Raw genomic sequence first — 21637 nt, forward strand, 5'->3', positions numbered from 1 at the left:
GGACTACACTATTTGATTTGCTGTCCCTCCTCAGACCTGAAACCATGAACTCTGCTGGCTTCTGAGTGCAATTCAATAGCTGTTTTTCCCCTGACTGGAAGGCATTTAGGTTCATTAAATTCAGTAGCTGATGAATTCAGTTAGGTTAATAGAGTAGCGTTAAGCCTGAGCTACACGAGGAGGAAAGCTGACCTCTGCAGTGGTGATATCCACACTGGTGATAGTTTCTCCTCGTCTTCCTCTTCAATCTAAATATTCCTGAAACATCACCTGAGCAAAGCCTCGTGTGCTCATACTGTTCCAGATTTAAACAGGCTTTTACTCCGCAGAGTTGCCACTGTGTTGAGACGTTATCCTGCAGCGTAACTCAGCGTAACAGCGGGAGCCTCCAGAGCAGCGAGTTGCCCTGGCAATGAAGCGCAAAACAAATAAGTGGGGCTAAGAGGACGAGACTCGGGACGACGGCGGCAAGATTTGTGTCTTTTAATCGGTATATTTGAACTTTTCGATCAGATCTAAAGTCTTTGCAAGTGTGAACAGACAGATGAAATCCTGATCAGAGTCTCTTGAGATAAAAAAAACAGAGGAAAAAAGCAGAGATCAGACATTGGAGGAGAGAGTGTGATGGGGATGAGCTGGAACATGTTTTCTCACAGATCCAAATGTGTTGGCAGCTAATCTTCCATCATGTCCACAGAGGAACATGCTGCAGCTGTGCCCGTTTGTCTGTATTAACCTCTCATTATGAAGAAATATGAGAATTTAAAGAGTCTCACACTCTACATGAGGTTTTCTTCATTTCGCTGTGGCTCAAACATGCCGAGGTTGGCCGGAACTTTAATCAGGTCATTTGTCTATGCAGTGGTTAAACAAATGAACAAATATGCGAGTGTAAGCCATCCTGATCTCTCCTGTGAATGTGCCTGAGTCTTTCCGCTGCCGCTGTGCTGAAGAGGGAAATGAAGGGGGTTTATAAACTGAGCCCACTCTGGGCTTTATTTAGAAATCACTGAAATGAGCAAAAAATAACAAGGACTAAAAGGAAATAAGTGGTTTCCACTGCTGCAAATTAACTCTGTGTTTCATTTTAAACACACGCCGCCACAAGTTTCATGTTTGTTGCTGTTTTATGAGAGTAATGTTAACAACCAGCAGATAAACATCCCTCATTTCAGCCCTTCTCCTTCTCTGGCCTTCTCTCAGCTAATTCCTGTCTAATCTCATCCTCTGTCCCTTCCACAGCATTCCCACGGTCACCAAAATCCTCATAACCCACAAATTATACCACCACATGCACCCTCAGTGGGGGTGGGGCGAAGCACACCCTTCTTCCCACGCAGGGAGACCCCAGTATTTACACTAGCGTTCCTTCTGTGTCAGAATAAGCAATTACAAGTAACGATGGTGAACGTAGCGAATGATGGCTATCTGAGCGGTGGCTACTTAGTGCTCCAGAACATTCCTCATCCCCGAATCTCTCTATCCAGCCTGACACATGAATCTCCAGGTAATCTTGTGTCCACACACCTCCGTGTCCACCTCCAGTGCTCACAGCTCATCATAAAAGTCTCATGGGTTATGGCCAAAGACCCGGCACTGCCTCTGAGGACAGCGCGCTTGTGTCTGCTCACACTTACTTTCTGTTTCCGCCTCTCCTTCCTCTTGTCCTCTGTGTCCTGCAGCATCTTCTCCCTCCACAGGTCAAAAAAGTAGGACGGATTGGTGTAGAACTTCAGACCCTCTTTCCCATCATCCCTTTACAAAAAAAATAAAATAAAAATCATACATTCTGGTTTATGACAGTTCAGTAACTCCACCAGAATTTAACATCCCTAATTACTTTTTAAGTCTCATCCAACATGTTCCAGGCAAACTTTTAACTTAAAAAAAATTCCTGAAACCTTTATAACACTGGGGAGCTAGTTTATTAAGTAGTTCTTAGTTGAACTTGTGTGTAGTTGCCTTTCACCTAGTCCTGGTCATGTTTTTGGAGGCAATTACTTTCTGATGACACCATGAGAGCAGAATACAAGACATAAAAGGGAAAGCTTCAAAAGACAGGGGTGGAAATTTAATGATATGCGACTCAACAAAAGGGAAGAAAACAAATTATTGAGGGAGCTAAGGCAGCCGTAGAGTGCATGTGCGCACAAAGCTGGTAGAAATTCACTGTTTGTGCAACGCATGGGCGGATTGTGTGTGGGTGTGTGTGAGGGTGTGTGTGAGGGAGATGAGAGATCACTTTGCTGAGGGTGGCTCTGAGGAATAACAGCCTGCAGAGGTCTCCCAGAGAGCCCCCTGGTGTGCTGTGTGGGGAGGAGTGCTGAATGTGGGGAGGAAAGGAAAAGGAAAACAAACTAAGTGAAAACAGGAGAGGAGGAAAGCATGAAATATCATTTCTTTAAAAACCGGCCTCCTTTACCTCGACATGAAAACGGAGAGAAATGCAAGGAAAGATCAGCCATCTTCAGCCTGCTAATTAGCTTAAATGCTGCAAGTGAATAAATAGCTCTAACTTCACATTTGAAGTGTTTAAAAAGACACCACCAATTTGGGATTTGGGACCTTTCCTGCTGCATCATGCACAGGATAAAATGTCAGTTCAAAATCCAACAGTTTGTGTCTGAGCTGTAATCCTCTCCAGCTAGTGTGACAGCCCTGTCAAGAGATGGGTCAGAAGATATTGGGATTAAAGAAAAAGGAAATTAAAAGAGAGAAAGGGGGTAAACAAAAACACGCTAAAACAAGAAGGCAGCAGAATGAAAGCATTCAAAAGAAATCAGGGCTGTGGCTTTTATCTGTGGACCGAGGAACACAGAAGTCTTTATCTGGTACAAAAAGTATGAATAAATGCAAATCTAAATGTAGAGCACTTTAGCTCATCAGTGGTGAGTTTGTCCAATGAATATAAATAATGTATGAGTGTTTGCACTTTTACATTTCTAAAGAAAATGGATGAATCCAGAATTTGAGCATTTCCTTATCTGCCTGGTTGAACATCACATAAACGGGCTGAGGTGCGCAGGACGCTGAACTGGCACCTGTACGGTGTGAGGATGTTGAGGGGCGGAGGCTCCTCGCAGGTCTGGAAGGTCTCCTGCATTGGAATGGGCAACGAGGTGCGGTCAAACAGCTGCTGGTCCTGAATGGTGGAGCTCCTGAACGCCTTCCTCATGGTGATGTCCTGAAGAGACACTGAGGAGGGGATGAGGGGGGAATTCATGAGACAAAACCTTCACATCAAAGCAACTTTGTCATTCTTGTAATAAAGTAATATGATTTAGAAGACCCCTTATAATAGATGCGTCATGGCCTCTACAGGGTCTTTTTGTTGTTCACTTTGTTGTAATTTCCTTCTTAAGAGGCCAAATGTGCCAAATCACCACCACAAACACCTCCTGTTCCCACTGGCAGCAAGGAGGGAAACTACACTGGGCCGGGGGCAAGGTGGAACCTTACATGACGGTGCAGGACTGGGGGCTGAGGGGAAGGGTCCCTAAACTCCCCTTCATGTCTCTGATGAAGAAAATAATTACTAACTAGGTTGATCTCATTATCGTCATCATCATATTCGAAACTGGCTCCATCACTTCAATCGCCATCAATCCACATTATGGACGACTGATCCTGTAACAAACTGCTAATCATCCTCCCTGGAGCTAATGCTACACTGTTGTCCTAATTGGCCAATTTCAATCCCTTGATAGACCACCAGCACAAGCACACACACAAGCACACACACACACACACACACACACACACACACACACACACACACACACACACACACACACACACACACACACACACACACACACACACACACAGCAGAACTAAGCAGAGCCACAAATCCCATCAGATCCGGGCTGAGGGAATAATTGCTTTTCTATCATTAGAGCAACAGCTGACATCTTTTTAAGGCAAATCAGAAAAAAAATGATCACATGTAGTTTGAGGGAACAGCTGAGGAGGAAACAGAACACTACCACAGTGATGCTCCTCCTCAGTATTTGGTGACTGGATGGAAAGAGGCAAAAATGTTGCAACCAGTTGACAAAAATTTGGGACATACTAAAACATCGAGCAGCTAACCTTTATACGTACAGACAAAACATAGCAACCGTGACCAAACCCAGTATCAGGATTGTATATTGTATCGACTTCCAATGAGATGAGATACCCGATGCACAAAAATGCTTCTTTTGATACCATTAAGCCGCTTTTTAGAAGCTTAAACTACAAGAAAGAGAAAAGAGGGCAGCTAATACACAAGGGAAGCAACAGAACTGAAACAGGGTTAGTATAGTGACAGGAAATGGACTGAGACTGGAAAAAAGAGGTGTTAAATGTAAAACAGAAGACACTGACATTAGCCAGCCACCGACAAACTGAGGAAACTACCCATGGAACTGTGCCGAGAGTGAATAAGAGAGACAGGCAAAGCCCACCAAAAAATTATCTGACAAATGAGGAAAAACACTCAGGCATGAGCGAAGCGTCCCACGAGAGAAACCTGAGACAGCAGAGGCTGCATAAGAAGGTACAACAGGGCTGAAACTCCAGCAGCCATTTAAACAGTGAGCTGTTTATGTAGATCATTTTTCCCTGAACAGGGGGGAGGACACACACCTCTGATGGTGGCTGCATTGTTGAGCACCATCTTTGCTCTTCAGGAGTTTGATATGGAAGCACGATGCTGTTGTGCCAGACTGTTTTTATAATATCTAGATAAGTCACTAACCTTCTGGCTTGTCTGAAAAAAAAATAAGAATTGCTTTGTGGTTTAAACTTGCCTCCGATGACAGTAATTATGGCTAAACGTTGCCACTAATTGTGCTTATTATCGCTACATTTCAAACCCTAGGTGAGATGACAGAAGGGATGGAACTGGAGTCATGGCAACCGAGCGGCAGGAGAGGTGTTGTGGCTCCTGGCACTAATAAATGAGGATATAAACAAAGAAGACACATGCTTACACGGACACACATGGAAATAACATCTTAACATCGTGGTCTGCATCCTCATTATGAAAATGTCACCCATTCATCTGAAGAAATGATTGTGCGAATTTAGGGAGCAGATTTCATCAAGAGAAAGGTGAATGTAAAAATGTTTCAAAGCGAATGAGCAGGCAGTGTGTGTGTGTGTGTGTGTATGTGTGTGCGTGTGTGTGTGTGTGTGTGTGTGTTGGCGAGGAGGCCCCACATCCAGCTGTATGGCTCTGACCTCAACCTGCGCAGCCTCTTAACAGTAGTTGTTATCTCTTCCTCCCATCGTCCTCTTTAGCACATAGCATCGACCTAAAACACGTTCAGCTAAAGAAGGGTGAAGTGGCTCTCTCCCTCTCTCCCTCTGCATGCGCGTGTGTGTGTGTGTGTGTGTGTGTGTGTGTGTGTGTGTGTGTGTGTGTGTGTGTGTGTGTGTGTGTGAGTGAGAGAGAGCGCGCCCCGGTGTTTTCCCTCCACTCTCCTCCCTCATAAAGATGCTGCCCTACACTCGCCCGGTGACGATGAGGAAGAGGCCAGGCTGTGTTTTTAGTATGCAGTCCTCAGCGCTGCTGCACTTCTATGCAAATATCGCCCTATATTCCCCCTCACACTTTTTCCCTATATGTCTTTACGTTTGTCCTTTGTTTCATTTTGTCCTCCTCCTCTCGCGTAACAGCCTTCTTTTCCCATTTATTGACAGCACTTGTGAGTCTGTGGGTGAGACAGGAAGTCAGATCCACAAGCTCAGGAGAGAAACAGCAAATTATACACAATAAGTGGATGTGAGAGCGTGGCGACCACATTCTGCCAGAGAGTGGTTGGGATTGGTTTCAGGGAAACTACTATGGTTGCCTGTCTGGGCTTATATTTTGGACTTTAATTGTTGGATGTAAGAGATGAGCAAAAGGCCTCCATTTGCTGATTATTTTGGTCAAAACAGTCGACAAAAATGAGCTGAAGAGCCTGAATACTGACGACTGCAGCGTTATGCAACGGCTAAGCAGAGACATTTGGCAAAAGAAGAAAAATGTCTCTTAAAATATCTTGGAATCGCAAAAAGAAGGAAAAGAGTATGGAGTACATAAATAGTCCGAAGCCAGAGGGACTCGGGAAGCTTTGTGGCCTTCCATAATGGCTTCCAGCCACTGCAGTGATATAACAGTGTCATTAAAAGAGGACACAGACCATTAGTTCAGCTGGCTAAAGTGATATGGGAGGGGGAGGATGGAGGAAGAGGTGGGGGGGGGGTGGGTTGTTTGACAGCGCACAAATAGCATCTCTGCGAAATGGATGGAGACAGACAAGGTGTGACGGGAGCAGGCTGTGGTCAGGAGAGGAGAAGGAGGACAAGGGGGGTGATACCTGTTATAGAGCAGCCATAAATCCACATGATGGAACACTTTACCCTCAGACGCTGCACCGGCGGGGACACTGCAGACATCACTCTGGCCTTCTCGCATCTCCACGACCTTCAAGCGAACATCTCTCACTGCCGTGCACCCCCCCACCCTCCACGCTGATAAAATCGGACATAATTCACCTCCGTCTGCTCCGCGTTTGCCCCTCATTTTACAGGCTGCCTCAACTAGAGGATTTAAATTTCATACGCGGATGTATGTTCAGGTGAGAGGTTACCGACAATAAAGCCCTGATTTATGGAGACATCTATCGCTGCACTCTTTCTCCATTCATTCGTTGCTTTCGCTCCTTATTGTGCCGTTTGACCACAGACCCACACGGACGATTACACAGCAAGTATGATTGCGCTAAAAGTCTACACTTAAAACGGAATTTGACAGCCCTGGGGGGTGCAGGAGAAGGGTGAACTTTACAGGAAACAGAGCCGTCCCACTGTTGCTCGTCTTCCCTTAACCTTCTGGCTTCCCTCCTTAATGTACTGGTGGGCAACACACGCAAATGGCAACTGAATAATGGGGGAGAGGGTAAGTTTACGGGTGCAGACGGAGGACCAGTAAAAAGGAGGCCATTTCAACCGGTCACGGGAACTTCTGCCTCACAATCCTTTCACTGCCTTTACTGCAGTGTCCTCTTTACTGCGCACCATCCCGCCGTCTTTCTTCCTCGCTTCCTTCACCACAATTCCATCGTCACTGCGCAGTAAAAGTGGGCCGATCTTTATCCTTCCCGTCACAAACCCCAGGCTTCAGGCCAGAGGCGAACAAAGACGACAGTCTTAAGACAGTCCTCTGACAGCACTTTAGAAATGTTGAATGGAAAACTTTCAGCTTATCCAAATGTACATCTGGAGGGTTTTCAAAACAAAACTTTCGATCACCTGAGCTAGAGGCAGCTTTAGGTGATCTCGCCAGGCCAATACCCATACAGGGATCATAACAAGAAGTTGGTTCAGTCACCATTATCACAAATATGAAAGCAAAACAATGATACGAGTATCTGATACCTGGTGCAAATGGCTACCGAGTAAAAAACAAATGGCGATAAAAAAGGAATTTGGTTTCGAGCCATCAGCTGGTGCAGCCCCGTGACCAGCCTCCGTGTCAGAGACAAAGCAGCAGTTTAGAGCAACGCTGTGCAAGGCCATAAATACACACAACTGGCAGATAGGAAATCGATATAGAACATTGGACGGTGCTATTACACTCCTGCGAATTTCCGCCTCTTTTCCTGCTACGTTTGTTCTTATCCTGCCTCCTCTCTCTGAGGATAACCTGGCTCGCAGTCGGCCGATTCTCCCCATTCTTTGTTATTATTGCCCACCTCAGGCACAATCTGGCTACAGATCCAATTTCCCCCCACAAAGCGGAGATGTTTATTGGCAGCACAGGCAGGAATGTTGGACAGCTGCGGCAGGACTTTAACTGTTAGCTCATGAAAATAACGTGAGCTCATAGACGGCTGATATTTTATTAACAGTCATTAACAAAGAGCAGCGTGTAAGAGGTGACTTTACCACCGAGCTGACAGGGGGAATCATTAGGCTGCTTAGTTGTTTGTATCGGGTGTAAAAATGTTCACTTTTGGTGGCCACTGCACATCACTGGGTTGAGTTTGTGTGTACTCACGCTCCTCTTCTTTGGGGTCCAGCTGGGTGACGCTGATGGAGAGTCGGTCCACACGCTCCTGTAGGGCGTTGACCCGGAAGGAGAAGGTGTGGGCCTCATTGAAGAGCTCTCCAAACAGGTCTTCTGCATATTTACCTGCAGCATATGTAGACACCCATTTCAATTCCTCCTCTTATTTCAGCTTTTTGTCATTATACCGTATTGAAACCAGAGCTGCACATTATGAAATTAAACCTGGCACAGGTTTGCTCACACCACAGTCCCAGTAGGAGAAGAGAAACTATTAGAAAGGTGACTTTAGTGCTGTGAAGTCAGTTATTCACTCTGTGTCTTTTAATCTCAAGCTCCAACAGTAGGCCGAGCAGCAAAATCCATGTTAATTCTATTTCATTTAGGTCCTGAAAACTAAAATCTGGATCTCTTCACAGGACATCAGAGCGAAATGTGATTATCTGATAATGAGAGAATGGCCTCTTTGATTGGCTGGGGGACGCTCAAGCAAAGATAGTTTGTCATACTTCGTTGTTTGACTCACTTCCCTCTTGCTTCCAGCTGCTGCGCGCACACAGCTGTGCAGCAGCATCAGCGTGCTGGAGTTCAGCTGTTGGAACACCTAAAATGGCCTAATGGTACAAGGTTACAGGCAAAGAGAAGGCTAATGAAAACAGACCAGCAGACTGCTGCCAACATTCTGAGCAGAGTCTGTGGAAGTGGCTAAACTACTTTTGAACCCAATCAACTTTTTATAGCCTCCTTCGCTGTCAGCGGGCATGACCGATGCTCCTCCTGACAGCACCCGGCAGGAAAGAGACACGCCGCAGCACATTTACACTTTATAGATTTGCCATCTTTCTTTGGCTGTGTGCAACTCTGACAGGTAATATAAGAGTAACACGGGCAGATATTGCTGATCTGCTCCGTTTGCCAATTCAAAACAAGGAAGAAACAAGCGAGTCGTGTGCATCTGCGCTACTTACTGAGGCTACTGAGCTGACGGATGACGTTGGCCAAGGAGATGTTGGTCACACACTCCAGCTCGTTCTTGATGTTCCTCGGCAGCACCGTGTGGCACAGGTGCCTGGGCTCAATGGTGCGCTTCACCAGCGGCATCCTTTTGCTGCGATGCCTCTACCTGCAACGAGCAGAGAGGAAAATCCGAAAATCAAGATAGCGAGATCATATCATCGTTTTAATCATGCCAACAACAACCACCTCAAGAGATATTAGCTTTGCCTTTGTAAGAATGAGGCTGTGCAGTCATGTGGATCTCAGGTGCTTCTGTTGTCGAATTGGCTGGACTCCGAAGCAATAAGCTCTAATTAAAATACTGATTAGGCTTTAATCCACATCTGTCATAGTAACACCCGCCGTACTCTTAAAAGTGCATGAATAAATGTGATTATCCATCAAAACCTGCAGAGAGGAAGGCATTCCAGGAAGTGACCCAGCTCTAGATGGTTGGAGGTGGGAGAGATGGAGCCTGGCAGAAAATGTTGCCGAGGTGATTCATCACAGCGTTGTGTTTAAGAGGGATGAAAATGTCCATAAAAGGAACGAACGAGAACGAGCATCTCTCTAATCCATCTAATCCAAGTGTCTTGGAGGAGCCGCGTGGGCGATGCAACGGCAATGCAAAACCAAAACACAGCTCCAAAATCTCTGCCCACTTCTCCACCAACCAGACAGTTTTGAGCCCTTTAAAAAGGCTTTTTATTTCCTCCCAGGCTCTCCATCACTCCACTAACAAACACTCCCTGGCTTGGAACATCTCCTGACGCCGTGCTTTCGCTAGACTGCCAGAAGTTGAAAAGCTGGTAAATTAATTTGTTTCCCTGTTGATATTAAACATCGCACCACTCGTTTTATTATATGAAGTGTAATGCTAAATGTAATAATTCTAAATAATAATAATTAAAACAACAACACAACAAAGACTTGCCCATTGAAATCAGCGCTTTAACAGAAACACACTGGCTTTATTGATAATATTTAGAGGATAAGATCAATATGTCAGCACCCCAAAGAGGACTAATTTTAAATGTATCACTTTAGTGGTAATTTTACATATAAATCGAGATGTCACGCAGTTCTCCGAGAGCGTTGCCGTTTCCTTCACCAGACTTAATATCACTTTAATACCAAAAATAAATGATGAATGTGTTCATCTCCCTGTAGCTCATTGGTTCACTTCATGAGCGTAATCAATATTGCAATATTTTCCAAATTTCCTCCCTCTCTGTGGTGTGGCTGTGCAGATAAAAGCAGACTAATTCAAAAGATTCCTTTCATACTCATTTTAATACAAAAACAGATGATGATAAATGTATTTGCTGGATGTTTCCCCCACCCCAACAGCTGGTGAAGCTGCTGTCTCTTGTTGCAGAATGACATTTATCACCTACTAAACAACTGTTTTGTGCTCATATTTTTGTTTTATTTTGTGGACGTGTTAACATTTTTACGTGACGTATCAAAGACTGAATGTGTTCCATTTTGTATATCAAAGTACGGCACCTTCAGCATATTCTTGGTGTCTGAACACAACATGGAGGAAACGGGTGATTTTCTCCATGCAGGAACACAAGTGCACCCTCCTGAACGTGCACGCTCCGTCCACTGATTTCCATATGATGCTACGACATGTTGATGCGTTCGTTTCCGATGGGCCCCCCAGAGAGGCCGAGGATACTTCATTTTCACACGTGCGCCATTCCTCACAACAATATGAGCAGAGCGTGCTGGTAAAGAGATTCTCTTCCTCATTTCTGCTGCTCATCACACCCAACTCTGACTCATTCTTCCATGCTCTTATTCTGAAATTAGCAGTGACATTAACTGCATGCTGAATATCTGTTGTGACTGTGCTTTTAAATTTGCCGTTATTTAATTGGGCTTAAATACTTTTTTTTCTTTTTTTCCTTCTTCCTCCTGGCTCCATTTTGATTAAACATGAAAATGCTTTTCATTTTTGAGATAACACTGCAAAGATTTCAGCGCAGCACGTCCTTGGGCCCTCAGAGATATACTTGTGAAGTCGGCTGAATTGTTAAACATGAAGGACGTGCAGACACACAAACACAGCTTCCTTATAGCAAATCTCCTGTCACAATAACACATTTGGGGCCAGTGATCACAGACTGGTACATAGCTGTGATAGATAATATTGCATCCTTCAGCTAGTGTGTCTTGCTTAGCGACCACTCCTGGGATTTGTGATGACTTGGACGGAACTTCCATGTACGGACCCGTCATCTCCACTTCCAACTGTGTATTTCCATGTCCTGCATCCTCCTAATTCTGCAGTCTATACTTCTTGGGTGGTGCTTCTGCTTGTCACTTATCACCATGGCAACAGCTGCAGCAGGATGTCATCGGTCACTCGAACGCCTCCCAAGAGAGGCAGAGGTTGGGGACACAAAGGGTAATGAAGGGAGTGAAGGAATGGATTGAGTGTGGGACAGATACTGCCGCTCATTTCCCTACAGGAAAAAGAACACAATTCTCAAGAAGAATACTGATTTGTGTAGCCTGTAAAGTTCTGAGACTGCGTTTCAAAGCACAGGATTCTGCTCATTTGCATACTCGCTATGAGAACTAAAGTCTCAGGAACAGCTTGTTACATTCTGCAGCCTTCTAAGCCAAGTGATTAATCATCATCAACTCTGCTCCTATGAAGGTGGCAGAAGAACTTTAAACATGTAGTTGGAACCAGTTCAGAGCTCACTTTAGTCTCGCTGCTGGAGCAACGACGTGGAAAATTTTCAGTCTAAAATATGCACAAACAGACTGAGCATGCTGCGATTCTCCTAAACACTCTGCAGCAGTCAATCAACGTCGCCAAAATCGTCCCCGGCAGGCGTCAAACCTTTCGGCCGAGATCGCAACAACCCAGATCCACCTATCGGGTGGACGGGACACAACGCACAATGCAATTTGTCACGACTGTTAAGCGTTTCTTTTTCACAGAATAAATTAGCAAACACGGCTCCTGTCACCAAAGACGCCGCGCGGCTGAATATTCATCTACGTCTGTGTCTCAACATCAGCGAGCGGAGTGTGTGAAGAGGGGGCTCGTAGTTTATCTTCGGAGAGCGTGGAAACCCACTGGTATGAATAATGAAAGCCTGCTGCTCAATAATAAATGTCTGCATGCGCGCGCCGTGCAGCTGGGCTTGTTCAGCCTGTGAGCAGATTTTATTATACCATCTCCCATGTCACTCATTCAGAGGTAAGAGGCATCAGGGGTGACACCTAACAAGCAAAATAAACTTGTTTGGTGTTTCACCTGATAAAAAGGCAGACAAAAACTCAGACACATGGTTATTACACAAAGTAAGGGTGGACTGTGACATCATCGTTCAACGCACTTTTGCCACGTGCATACCGACATGAAGACACCAGTTTTAAGCCCTCTGCACCTGCTTTGCCTCTAAAACGTCATTTGCATGACAGGTCCGAACCACAAATGCCCTCCATTGATGCCAGACAGTGTTAGAGTGCAGGGTGCCAGCTGGAAGAGGTCGGACTAAACTGAAAACATCATCCCTCATATTTAGATCGATGCCTGAATAGGCACCAGGGAGCCTGCGAGTAAAGCAGGTAGTAAATAAGAAAAGCTGTCTTTAAGTGGGAGCGCGGGAATACATATTTCATTATTGAAGACTTGTTTTGTCGGTGATATAACACGTCAATAGCTGTTTGGGTATGTCAAAGAAATTACAGTCTGATAAACAGACATAATCGGCTGATGGTGACGCCTCAGATGAGTTTTAAGGGCTTGCATTTTCCTATTCGACCTTTTGGTCTAAAAAGCATATTTCAGTGCAATACCCTTTATTGGAAGCACTTTGAGCCAGTTCTGCTGTTTCTCTGTGTTGGAACGCCAATAAATGTTTCATTAAATGTCCCATTCTCTTCTGTCCCTCTTACTCAGCTACGTGGTCCAGGTGGTGGTGGTCCGTCTGTGCCTCGCATCCACTTCCAGGCTTTTGTTGAGTGTCTACTGAGCTCATGATCCCGTCTCTCAAGGTTGCAGCTCTTAACCGATGCAACACAATGAAATCGACACCGATCAAAGACTCCCTAAAAATCAGGCAGCGGATCTAAAGCTCAGAGTTTACAACCATTTTCTATAATCTCTTATTTATAAACATTACAAATGCGCCTCTGAATAATGTGATGAAAATTAAATGCATTATTTCGAATCCATCCCGGGAGGGTTCACCCTGCCACGCAGGATACTAGCTGTAGCAACCCTGGTCCATAAAAAATGCTGACAATGCAGAGACGGCCACAAACAGCCCATTCATGGGCATTCAGTCAACTCAGAAGAACTTGGCAGCAAATGAAAGCTGGATAAGTGATGAAGAAAAGAGGGGAAGCATGGAGGATAAAATGGACCAATCCAGCAGCACCGATGGCAGCTGTGCAAACCTCTCATAGGATTTCTCTTGAGCTTGGGCACAATGTCACACACTGTTGGTTCATGGGAAATGATTCTGGGAACAAAGTGTTGGCAGGCCGGCCCGGTGATGCTTGTTGAAGGTGCCCTTGCTGTGAGGAGGCCAGAGAAAGAGCCTCAGGGTGCAGAACAGCAAGAACGACCAATAAGTTGAGGATGTTATAAGCTGCAGAGAGAACACAAGGCTGCACTAATACTTACGCAGCAGTCCCTGCCGACGAAGGAGGACATGTCTCTTTTCTCTCATGCAGCTTTTATGATAACAAAAGCAGGACAAGTGCGAGTACAAGTGGCCACGCTAACGCTCATAAATCACCACGCAGTCAGTCTGTCCGAGTGATTCAACCAGCTACCATGCTAGTGGGATAGATGATAGCCATAGATTTTTCATTATATCTTTACGGGTTACAGTGTTTACAGGCTAAATGTGATTAGTATGAATAAAGCTACAGATAATTATGCAGATTTAGGAAAAAAAATACAACTGAGAGTGTAGATGACATTAATCCTATGGATTATACAGGTTCTGCTAAGGTGTCGATAAAAATCTTTAAGACAGCCCTGACTACAAATAAGAAGACCAGTGGAAGGCAAGTAAGCATGCAGCCAACCAGTCTCCTCGGGCCAGTTTCCATCTATAGAAGCATCAGTGGGTCACAGAGGCAGCCGCGGGCGTGATGTGACCTGCATCTTATGACATCACAGCTCCCCCACACCATGTACCTACGCACACGCTCAAAATGCACCTGCTGTGCGGAACGTTTTCTGCATACCAAGGGAAAAAAACAGGATGGGAACACATTCAAGCTACGGCCATTTAAGACAGTGTAGACGAGATTCAAAGCAGTATTTCCAATGTGTGCCAGGTTTCAATCAGGTTATAGAAGAAAAAGTCTCCATTACGCACGCATCGAGTGTGCGCAGATTTGACCATCAGATCGGATGCAGTGTTGTCACGGTGACAGTGATCTGTGCGATAATGTGGCCCAGACAGAAGCGCCTATCGCTCTTATTTCCCCCTCGAGTGTCCTGTGTCAGGTATTGTGGAGGTTTCCTGAAAAGAAGGCAAACCCAGTTCTTCCTATAAGTATAAAACCTCCCCACAAATTCTTCACCCTGGTTTGCCGACATTTTCGGTGGCCATATCTGAAGCCTCTGGGCTCCTCTTTAATGAAAACGTAGCAGTTTCTTATCGCTGCTTCCACATGATTCCTTATTATTATCTGTCTTGGTCAGTCAGACTTTGGCTCGCCTGTTGTCCCTTTCATCACTGCACGTGCACGTCTGCGTGCGCACGCGTGAGTCATCGCGCTCCTGTCAGACAGTCACTTTCGAGCACTCTCCGTCTTGTTGAAATGAGATAAGAAACACCTTCTCAGCCTGCTCGCAGTCCATCTCTTTCCGTTCCCTGCAGGGAAACCTTCACCTCAGAAGGTTTGGAGGAGCCGGAGAAGCTGCTCAGATAAACATAGCTCGCTTGCGCAAACATCTTGAACGCCGAGAGACTCTGAAGTATTTAAATCCTAATTAAGTGTTTGGGGAAAAACATGTGCAGCCCAGATTCTATACTCACTAATTAGCCAATGATTGACTTGAGCGTGAGGTTTGGCAGTTTGCTCTATTTCTGTCAATCAGACAACCAGATCAGCACAACAGCACTGAAAACAAGCTCAAAAGGTGAAAACAATGCTGTCAATTACGCCCCAAAGCAGCACTGATGCCATTTCAATAGCAATATGCAAACTAACCTCCAGGATGTCCTTCAATGTGTAAATTAACCTACAAATATTTTCTCATCTGTTCAGCTTGGAGCATTTAATCTAAGGATCAAAGCAGCGTCTATCCCTGTGGTAACCCAGCACCGGTCCTTCTGCCTCCTGTGTTAGAAAGAAACGTCGCCCCTGTCTGAACTCTGTAAATCTGCATGGAACAAAAACATCTGCTGTGATGCAAAGACACAACGTTGATTGCAAAACTGGTCGTCATCATTAGCCTCAGCGGCGGTGGTTGGCGGAGACCGCACGGCTCCTGCTTATGTAAAGTAGGACGTCGGAAGGGGAGGAATAGAGTGCGCAGAAGATACCCACTGCAGGGAGGGAGGGGAGCAAACAGAAGGAAAAAGAGGCTGAGAGATTAACTGTACGGGGAGGATAACGGACAGCAGCGCAGATGGAAGAGTGGAAGTTTTGCAGTGACGTTCCCAGCCAGCCTGTCTGTCAACACCTACCTGCCCCCCCCCAGCCTCAGCAAGGCAGCGCTACATGAGCCAGACTCCCGCCCCGAGTCAGTGCAAACACTTATATAACCACACAACAGTGAAGTGACCTGTGACCTTTTCCTACACCCTAGCATGAACCCGTGGGTTTCATTCTTTTCAGTTTAACCGCAGCAGGAAGGTCCACCCCACCCCCCCCCACCCCCCGCCCGAACTCATTTAACCGCAAACCCCAATCTGGCATTTGTCAGCCAGGGCTGAATAAAACACGCCGCTCGCACCCTTGGTGACAACTTGCATTATGTTTCACACTGTGCAGTCCGCCTGCAAGATCGCGGCCCGTCCTCCGCCACCGGCGTGGGTAAAGGCGCTCGGCATCGCGCTACCTGCCAAACGACAGCCTCGTTATTTCTGCCATCCATCTGCTCCGTTTCGCTGGAGTCACGCGGCACCGCTTTCCCAGCTCCCCGAGATGAACCCACGCGGGTGGTTCTCCAAACGCCTCACAACATCACTGGAAGTCTTTAACGTAAATCCTTCGAACCAACGCTGGCAATAAAGTTAATAGCACAAAATCATTTGGAACAGTGTGTTAGGTTGGCTAAATATGAAGGATGGCATCAAAGCTACTTCACTGAAGCACAAATAAACAGTCGCTAAAGGCTCAATTGCTCTGAAGAGCAAAAGAGGTTTTATTTTCTTTTTCCAGGATATCAGAGTCTGCTGTAAAAAAAATAAAATCCACAGTGGTCTCTCATTTTTATATCATATAAGAGTCTTGGAATGTTACGCTGTGAACATGAACCTATAAATGGTTTCATTTATAGACGCACGAGGCAGTTATGCAAGCCTCTTCTGCCTCCTGGGCTTTCTCTGCATCATCCATTCAAATATTTAGGTACAATTTATAGGTAGGCCTGTAAGAGGATATGAAAAATACCAGATTTTTATATTTAGTGTGGAGGAGGAAGACTTGACTGGTTGAACCATGGCCTCCCAGTATCTCCCATCTGCAATCCATGACCTTGACCTGACCTTTTCCCAGTTAGCATCAGCCTATAATAAGCACTGATATGACCGTTGGGTTTGACTCTTTACATATGAGGTTCCTTGCCAAGGGTATACATGAATTTCCTTCTCAGCATTAAAGATGTAAAGAACCTACGCTTTTTCTCCACTTCCGACCTCACCGTCTGAGACGGGAAAGGAGCGTAAAGCGGCGCCCTCCGATTGGCCTTCCTCCAGCACAGATCAGACCGGCTTTGTGCTTGGGGCTCATTCAAATGTGAAGCGGTGCTGGACCCCTGCTGTGGGCTGTAAATAAACAGACAAATATTGGCTTCTAATTAAAAGACAGCTTTCCTTTGCGGAACCATAGACCAGCACGGGAACATTAAGAGGCTACTTCTCCTTTTGTCTCATCTCTTCTGTTCCCTTCCCCATCTCCCCAAGCTTATTTTTTATTCATTTCCATATGAAAAAGTTCGACCACGTGCAACTTCTGCCCTCTCTTTGAACATTTCGATTTTTCTTGCTTTCCCATATTTAGTAAAGGAAGGTACTGTGTGTAGAAGACCAGCTCTCTAATTGAATGTGCATATCCAGAAAATGCAGACGGGGAGAAAAGTGCCCCGTCAGCAGTTTCTGCCATCTCCATCCATCATCATACATCATCGCCAGGACAACCAGAGGCTTGGCTGTTTCAGGAGAGGAGAAAAGGCTGCGCAGGCGTACGAGAAGCGGAGGAAAGAGCAAAGGTGGTTCATCTTGGTGGATGTTTGCTAAACTACGGCCAAGTAAATCTAGTCAAATGCATGTTTTCAGGTCAGCTGCCTGTGCTAACACAGACGCCACCCTACTGTGAAACATCCATCTTTCTCATCACGTCCCAAATGATTCTCATTTAGGCTCGCAGCTGAGAACAAAAGGCTCCTTTTCCCCCAAATACGTATGGATGCAAGTGGCTTCTCTTTCCAAGATGACAGAAGCATTTGTCCTATATTATACCAATATTGCAAGCTCCTGCCCATTTCCTTTTATTTCTCTAGTGATTCCACCTCTGCAAATTCTCAGTCTCAAGAAAATAAAAATATAACATGAGACGACTGTTTACCAGCTGCAGCTGACAGACGTGAAGTGCCAAAAGGCCAAACATCATGGGACCAAAGACAATTCTGCTCTACGAGCCACGAGAGCTGATGTAATGCGGTGACTGACACCTTGCACGCATTCAGCCATGGTGGCCAGGGATGACAGAAGAGGACTTTAATCAGAAAAGACGAAGTTCAGAGACGAGGATAAGTGAAAAAGAACTGGTGGCACACTCAAACAAACAATGGAAGGGGATAAAGAGAGGAGCTGGTGTTAAAGCTGCGCGCTTTAGCTCCGTCACGTTGTGACAGCGGCAGAGATATCATGTCAACCCTGTGAGAAACCCAGTCAACACCGTCTCTTCCCTGTGGTGACGGAGAACAAATTGGAGGTGCTGAAAGAACACAAATAGCAACCATGAGCAAAGGGTGACTGCTGGAGAGATGTTCTGCTACAAGCACTTGGAGTAAGAGTTAAAAGGTTATTTCTGACCTTTTCTGTGTGAAACGAACATCGTGTTAACTGCTTTTTTTTGTATTTTATGCGTATTAAGAAGTAAAGGGCCATACAGGACAGAGAGAAATGGAAAACGTTTAAGAAAGCAAAGACATACAGAGAGGGAGAGTTATGGCAAAAACACAAAAGTCACAATGGAGAGCGTAAAGATGTGGACAAAGCACGGCATGAGACTGTAAGACACAAGGAGCACCAGTCAGGCTGGCTAACTGAGCCCCTGGTGTCCCAGTTTGACTGGTTCACACTGGGGACAGAAGCCGTATTATCGAGCTGCGGGCACGTCCAAGAAGTAGCACAATAGCTGCTGTGTGCTGAAGCCTCTGGAGCATCCCAACAGCTGGGAGGTAGTAGTCCAACTAAGGCTCACTGTACTCCGAATTTCTTCTCTCCCTCATATCAGATGCCTTCTTATGCCAAGAAGCACTATCATATTTTCTTTTATCCTTATCTCTTTCTTTACATGCCATTATGACCTCTGTGACCCAGCGTGTCCTGTCCACCTCTGGAGAAAATGACCCAGAGGTTGTTTTTTTTCTGTTGTTGTGAGAATAGTAGTCTGGCAGAGGATCAGAGGGCTGTCCTGAAGAACCCCAGCAGGAGGTAGGCCAAAGCCATTCCATTACAGGGGACTCCAAATGACTAGGAAAACTGCGGGAGCTGCAAACTGTGCAGAAACAAACCAGAAGAAAAAAAAACCCAAAATAAAATCTACAGTAATGTGCTCTGTTTGATTTAAGAGTTAAGATTACACCGTTTCACTGAACAAGGACCACCGTCCCAGCTGGTCACATGGAGGGAATCATCAATTCTAAAGGAGGGTCGGCGAAGGGTTTTAAACCCCTCCGAAAAGAAATGATCCAGCAGTCCAACAACATGCAGAAGGTTTCCAGTCCCTTTACCACACACCTCCCAAGCAGCTTTCCCCTCAACCGAGTCACATGACAGTATAGATGCGTCTGCTGGAGACGCCACTGTAACAGCTGCAAGGCTCTTTAGCATACCTGAGGAGCTGGAGCTGCTTCCAGAGCTATACATTTTCTATATGCATTTCCCACTGCCTTTCTATCTTATTCAAAAAGTAAAAACAAGGAGACTTGCTTTTTTTGGGTGTCTTTGTGACGCATTAAGGATCAGTACGGGCTCTCAGAGGGACTTAATGACAGACTGATTTAATCAAATATTTACATCTTCTGACATGCACACAGGATCACCACGTTTTAAATGTAGACTCGAGTGAAGATTAGACATCTAAAATGACACAGTCAAACAACCAAGCAGGTAATTTGGCTGTTCCTGTGCCCCACTGCTGCAAGCCACCATTAAACTAAAGTAAATGTTTAATGTTTTTTGAAATCCATCAGCTTTTCCACATCACCTCAGTGCATTTCCAGATAAAGGGGAGATGATCTACAACGCTTTAACACATCTATACTGATATTTTGGGTCCTCTCACAGAGCAAAGTACAGTACAGCACAGTTATGAAAAAAATAACATTGTGCATGTGTGCACAAAAGCCGCTTGTGCTCCACTAAATAACACCGAGGGAACTTTACATGGGAACAGAGCCTGCGGTGTCAAGATCGAGTTCCGCTTTGTGATATAACAAAAAGATAAAGCTCTTTTTCTGTGATATGAAAAGGTTGTGATCTAACCCAACCTGAGGAAAGATAGATCCTGGTGTCGAGAGTCCACTGTCAAAAGCTGCAGACACAGCAGCACACTTTTGTCAATGGCTCTGGAGCTGAGGTGTTATTGATCACCTGCAACCTCCTCCAACTACAAGCTTCTTTTTACTTCTGCTTTTTACAAGGCAAACTCAAATTGACTATTTGGCCAGATTTACAGAGGGCAAAAGTGTTACCTGCAAAATGCCACCACTCCATTCCATCAAATGACAGAAACTGACAGGCAATGTGGTCGGCTTATTGCAAACCCTGTACAAATAACAGATATCAATACACATGCATTCATTTGTCATCACAAATGCTCAGCCTAGCTGTGAAAATAGTTCTTCATCCTTCTAGATTTCTTGCTGCACATGTGTACAAAGAAGGTTTCAAATTTCACCTAGAATGATTTTCACTGGGGTAAAGGCTACCATCCCCCATGACTGCAAACCTAGCCTGCTGGAACAAACCCCAGCCCTTATATTCCTGTGTGTCAAGCCATTTCGAGGGAAAATCAAAATCACGATGTCAGCAGATGTCTAATAGTGCTTGACAGAGCTCCGAAAGCTGCTTAGAAATGCAACATATACATATATATATTAAAAACTGTGAAAAGGTAGGACGTGTGGCATTGTATTTATAACGGAGGATAATTTCCAGGACACTGCAAACAGTGGCATACCGGCTTCTCATAAACATGATGTTCCAGGGGATAATGTGTCAAGATGCTGCAAGATTATTTAGATTTGAGCTGCTGATTATTCCTCTCCAACAGTTATATGTTTAAGGACTTGTTAGAGGGCAGAATGCTGGCACTTCCTTCGGATTTTGACGACTCTGCGGTGCAGACGCTGTCAACATTTGTCACCTGAGTGGCTGCTGGGTCACTGTGGCAATCAGAGATGGTCGCGCAGGGTAGAATTACCAAGACCCGTAAATCAGGCATTTAAAGGCTAATTTTGCATCGCGGAGACATGATTTCAGGACGGTTTGTCCCTGCAGCGGTTATATGCAATAGAATTAAAATAACGCTACCAAACAGAAATTCTTAAGTTAAACTCGAGCCCACGTGGTGTCGAAATTACCTGATATGTTTGTAGAAATGCCCCCTATTGTCTGTCCATCCTTATTGAGTAAGCGAAGATGACACCGTTTCCAAGAATTTAAATCCCCGGGTTGAGTCCATGATTGCACCGTCGCTGTTTGTACTCCTGCTGAAAGAGGCGGCGGCGAGATGCATCCAGGCACCTTTTTCCAAAGGGAATGCTGGCTTTAAGAAAAGTGGAAGAGGCGTTAATCCCGGTCAACTGAAGCGATCGATAGGTTCCAAAATAACCATATAGAGTTTTTATCTAATATATGTAATAAAATAATATTGTTGCGAAATTACTGGCCGACAAGTTGCGTTGATTTCCCAAAAATAACCCCGTTACAATTGGCCGGAATGGTACTTACCACGCTATTGTTGGGCGCGCGCGACAGCGTTCTGCAAATGTAGCCGTGCTCGTGGGAGACTTGCGCGTGGCTTGCGCGTGGCTTGCGCGAAGTACGTCAGCAGTGTGTACGTTTAGTAGCTTAATGGACTCTCGTTTACTAGTATTGCTATATATTTATTGCATCATAACGTTAACGCAATGAAAATTCGCAAGCATAA

At 45.3% G+C, this 21637-nt stretch overlaps 1 protein-coding gene across 1 annotated transcript in view; it reads right to left on the reverse strand.

Moving 5' to 3' along the window:
• The window catches only part of wasf1 (WASP family member 1), a 29374-nt gene extending 7785 nt beyond the window's left edge, over positions 1-21589 (reverse strand). The window contains 6 exon segments of the mRNA XM_029849131.1: positions 1638-1755; positions 3042-3195; positions 8033-8167; positions 9010-9164; positions 21069-21253; positions 21439-21589. Of these exon segments, the coding sequence (XP_029704991.1) occupies positions 1638-1755; positions 3042-3195; positions 8033-8167; positions 9010-9142 (540 nt within the window). The 5' untranslated portion in view covers positions 9143-9164; positions 21069-21253; positions 21439-21589.
• Positions 21590-21637: the final 48 nt, after the last annotated feature.

This window comes from Takifugu rubripes, chromosome 16, assembly GCF_901000725.2.
Source record: "Takifugu rubripes chromosome 16, fTakRub1.2, whole genome shotgun sequence".
NCBI lineage: Eukaryota > Metazoa > Chordata > Actinopteri > Tetraodontiformes > Tetraodontidae > Takifugu > Takifugu rubripes.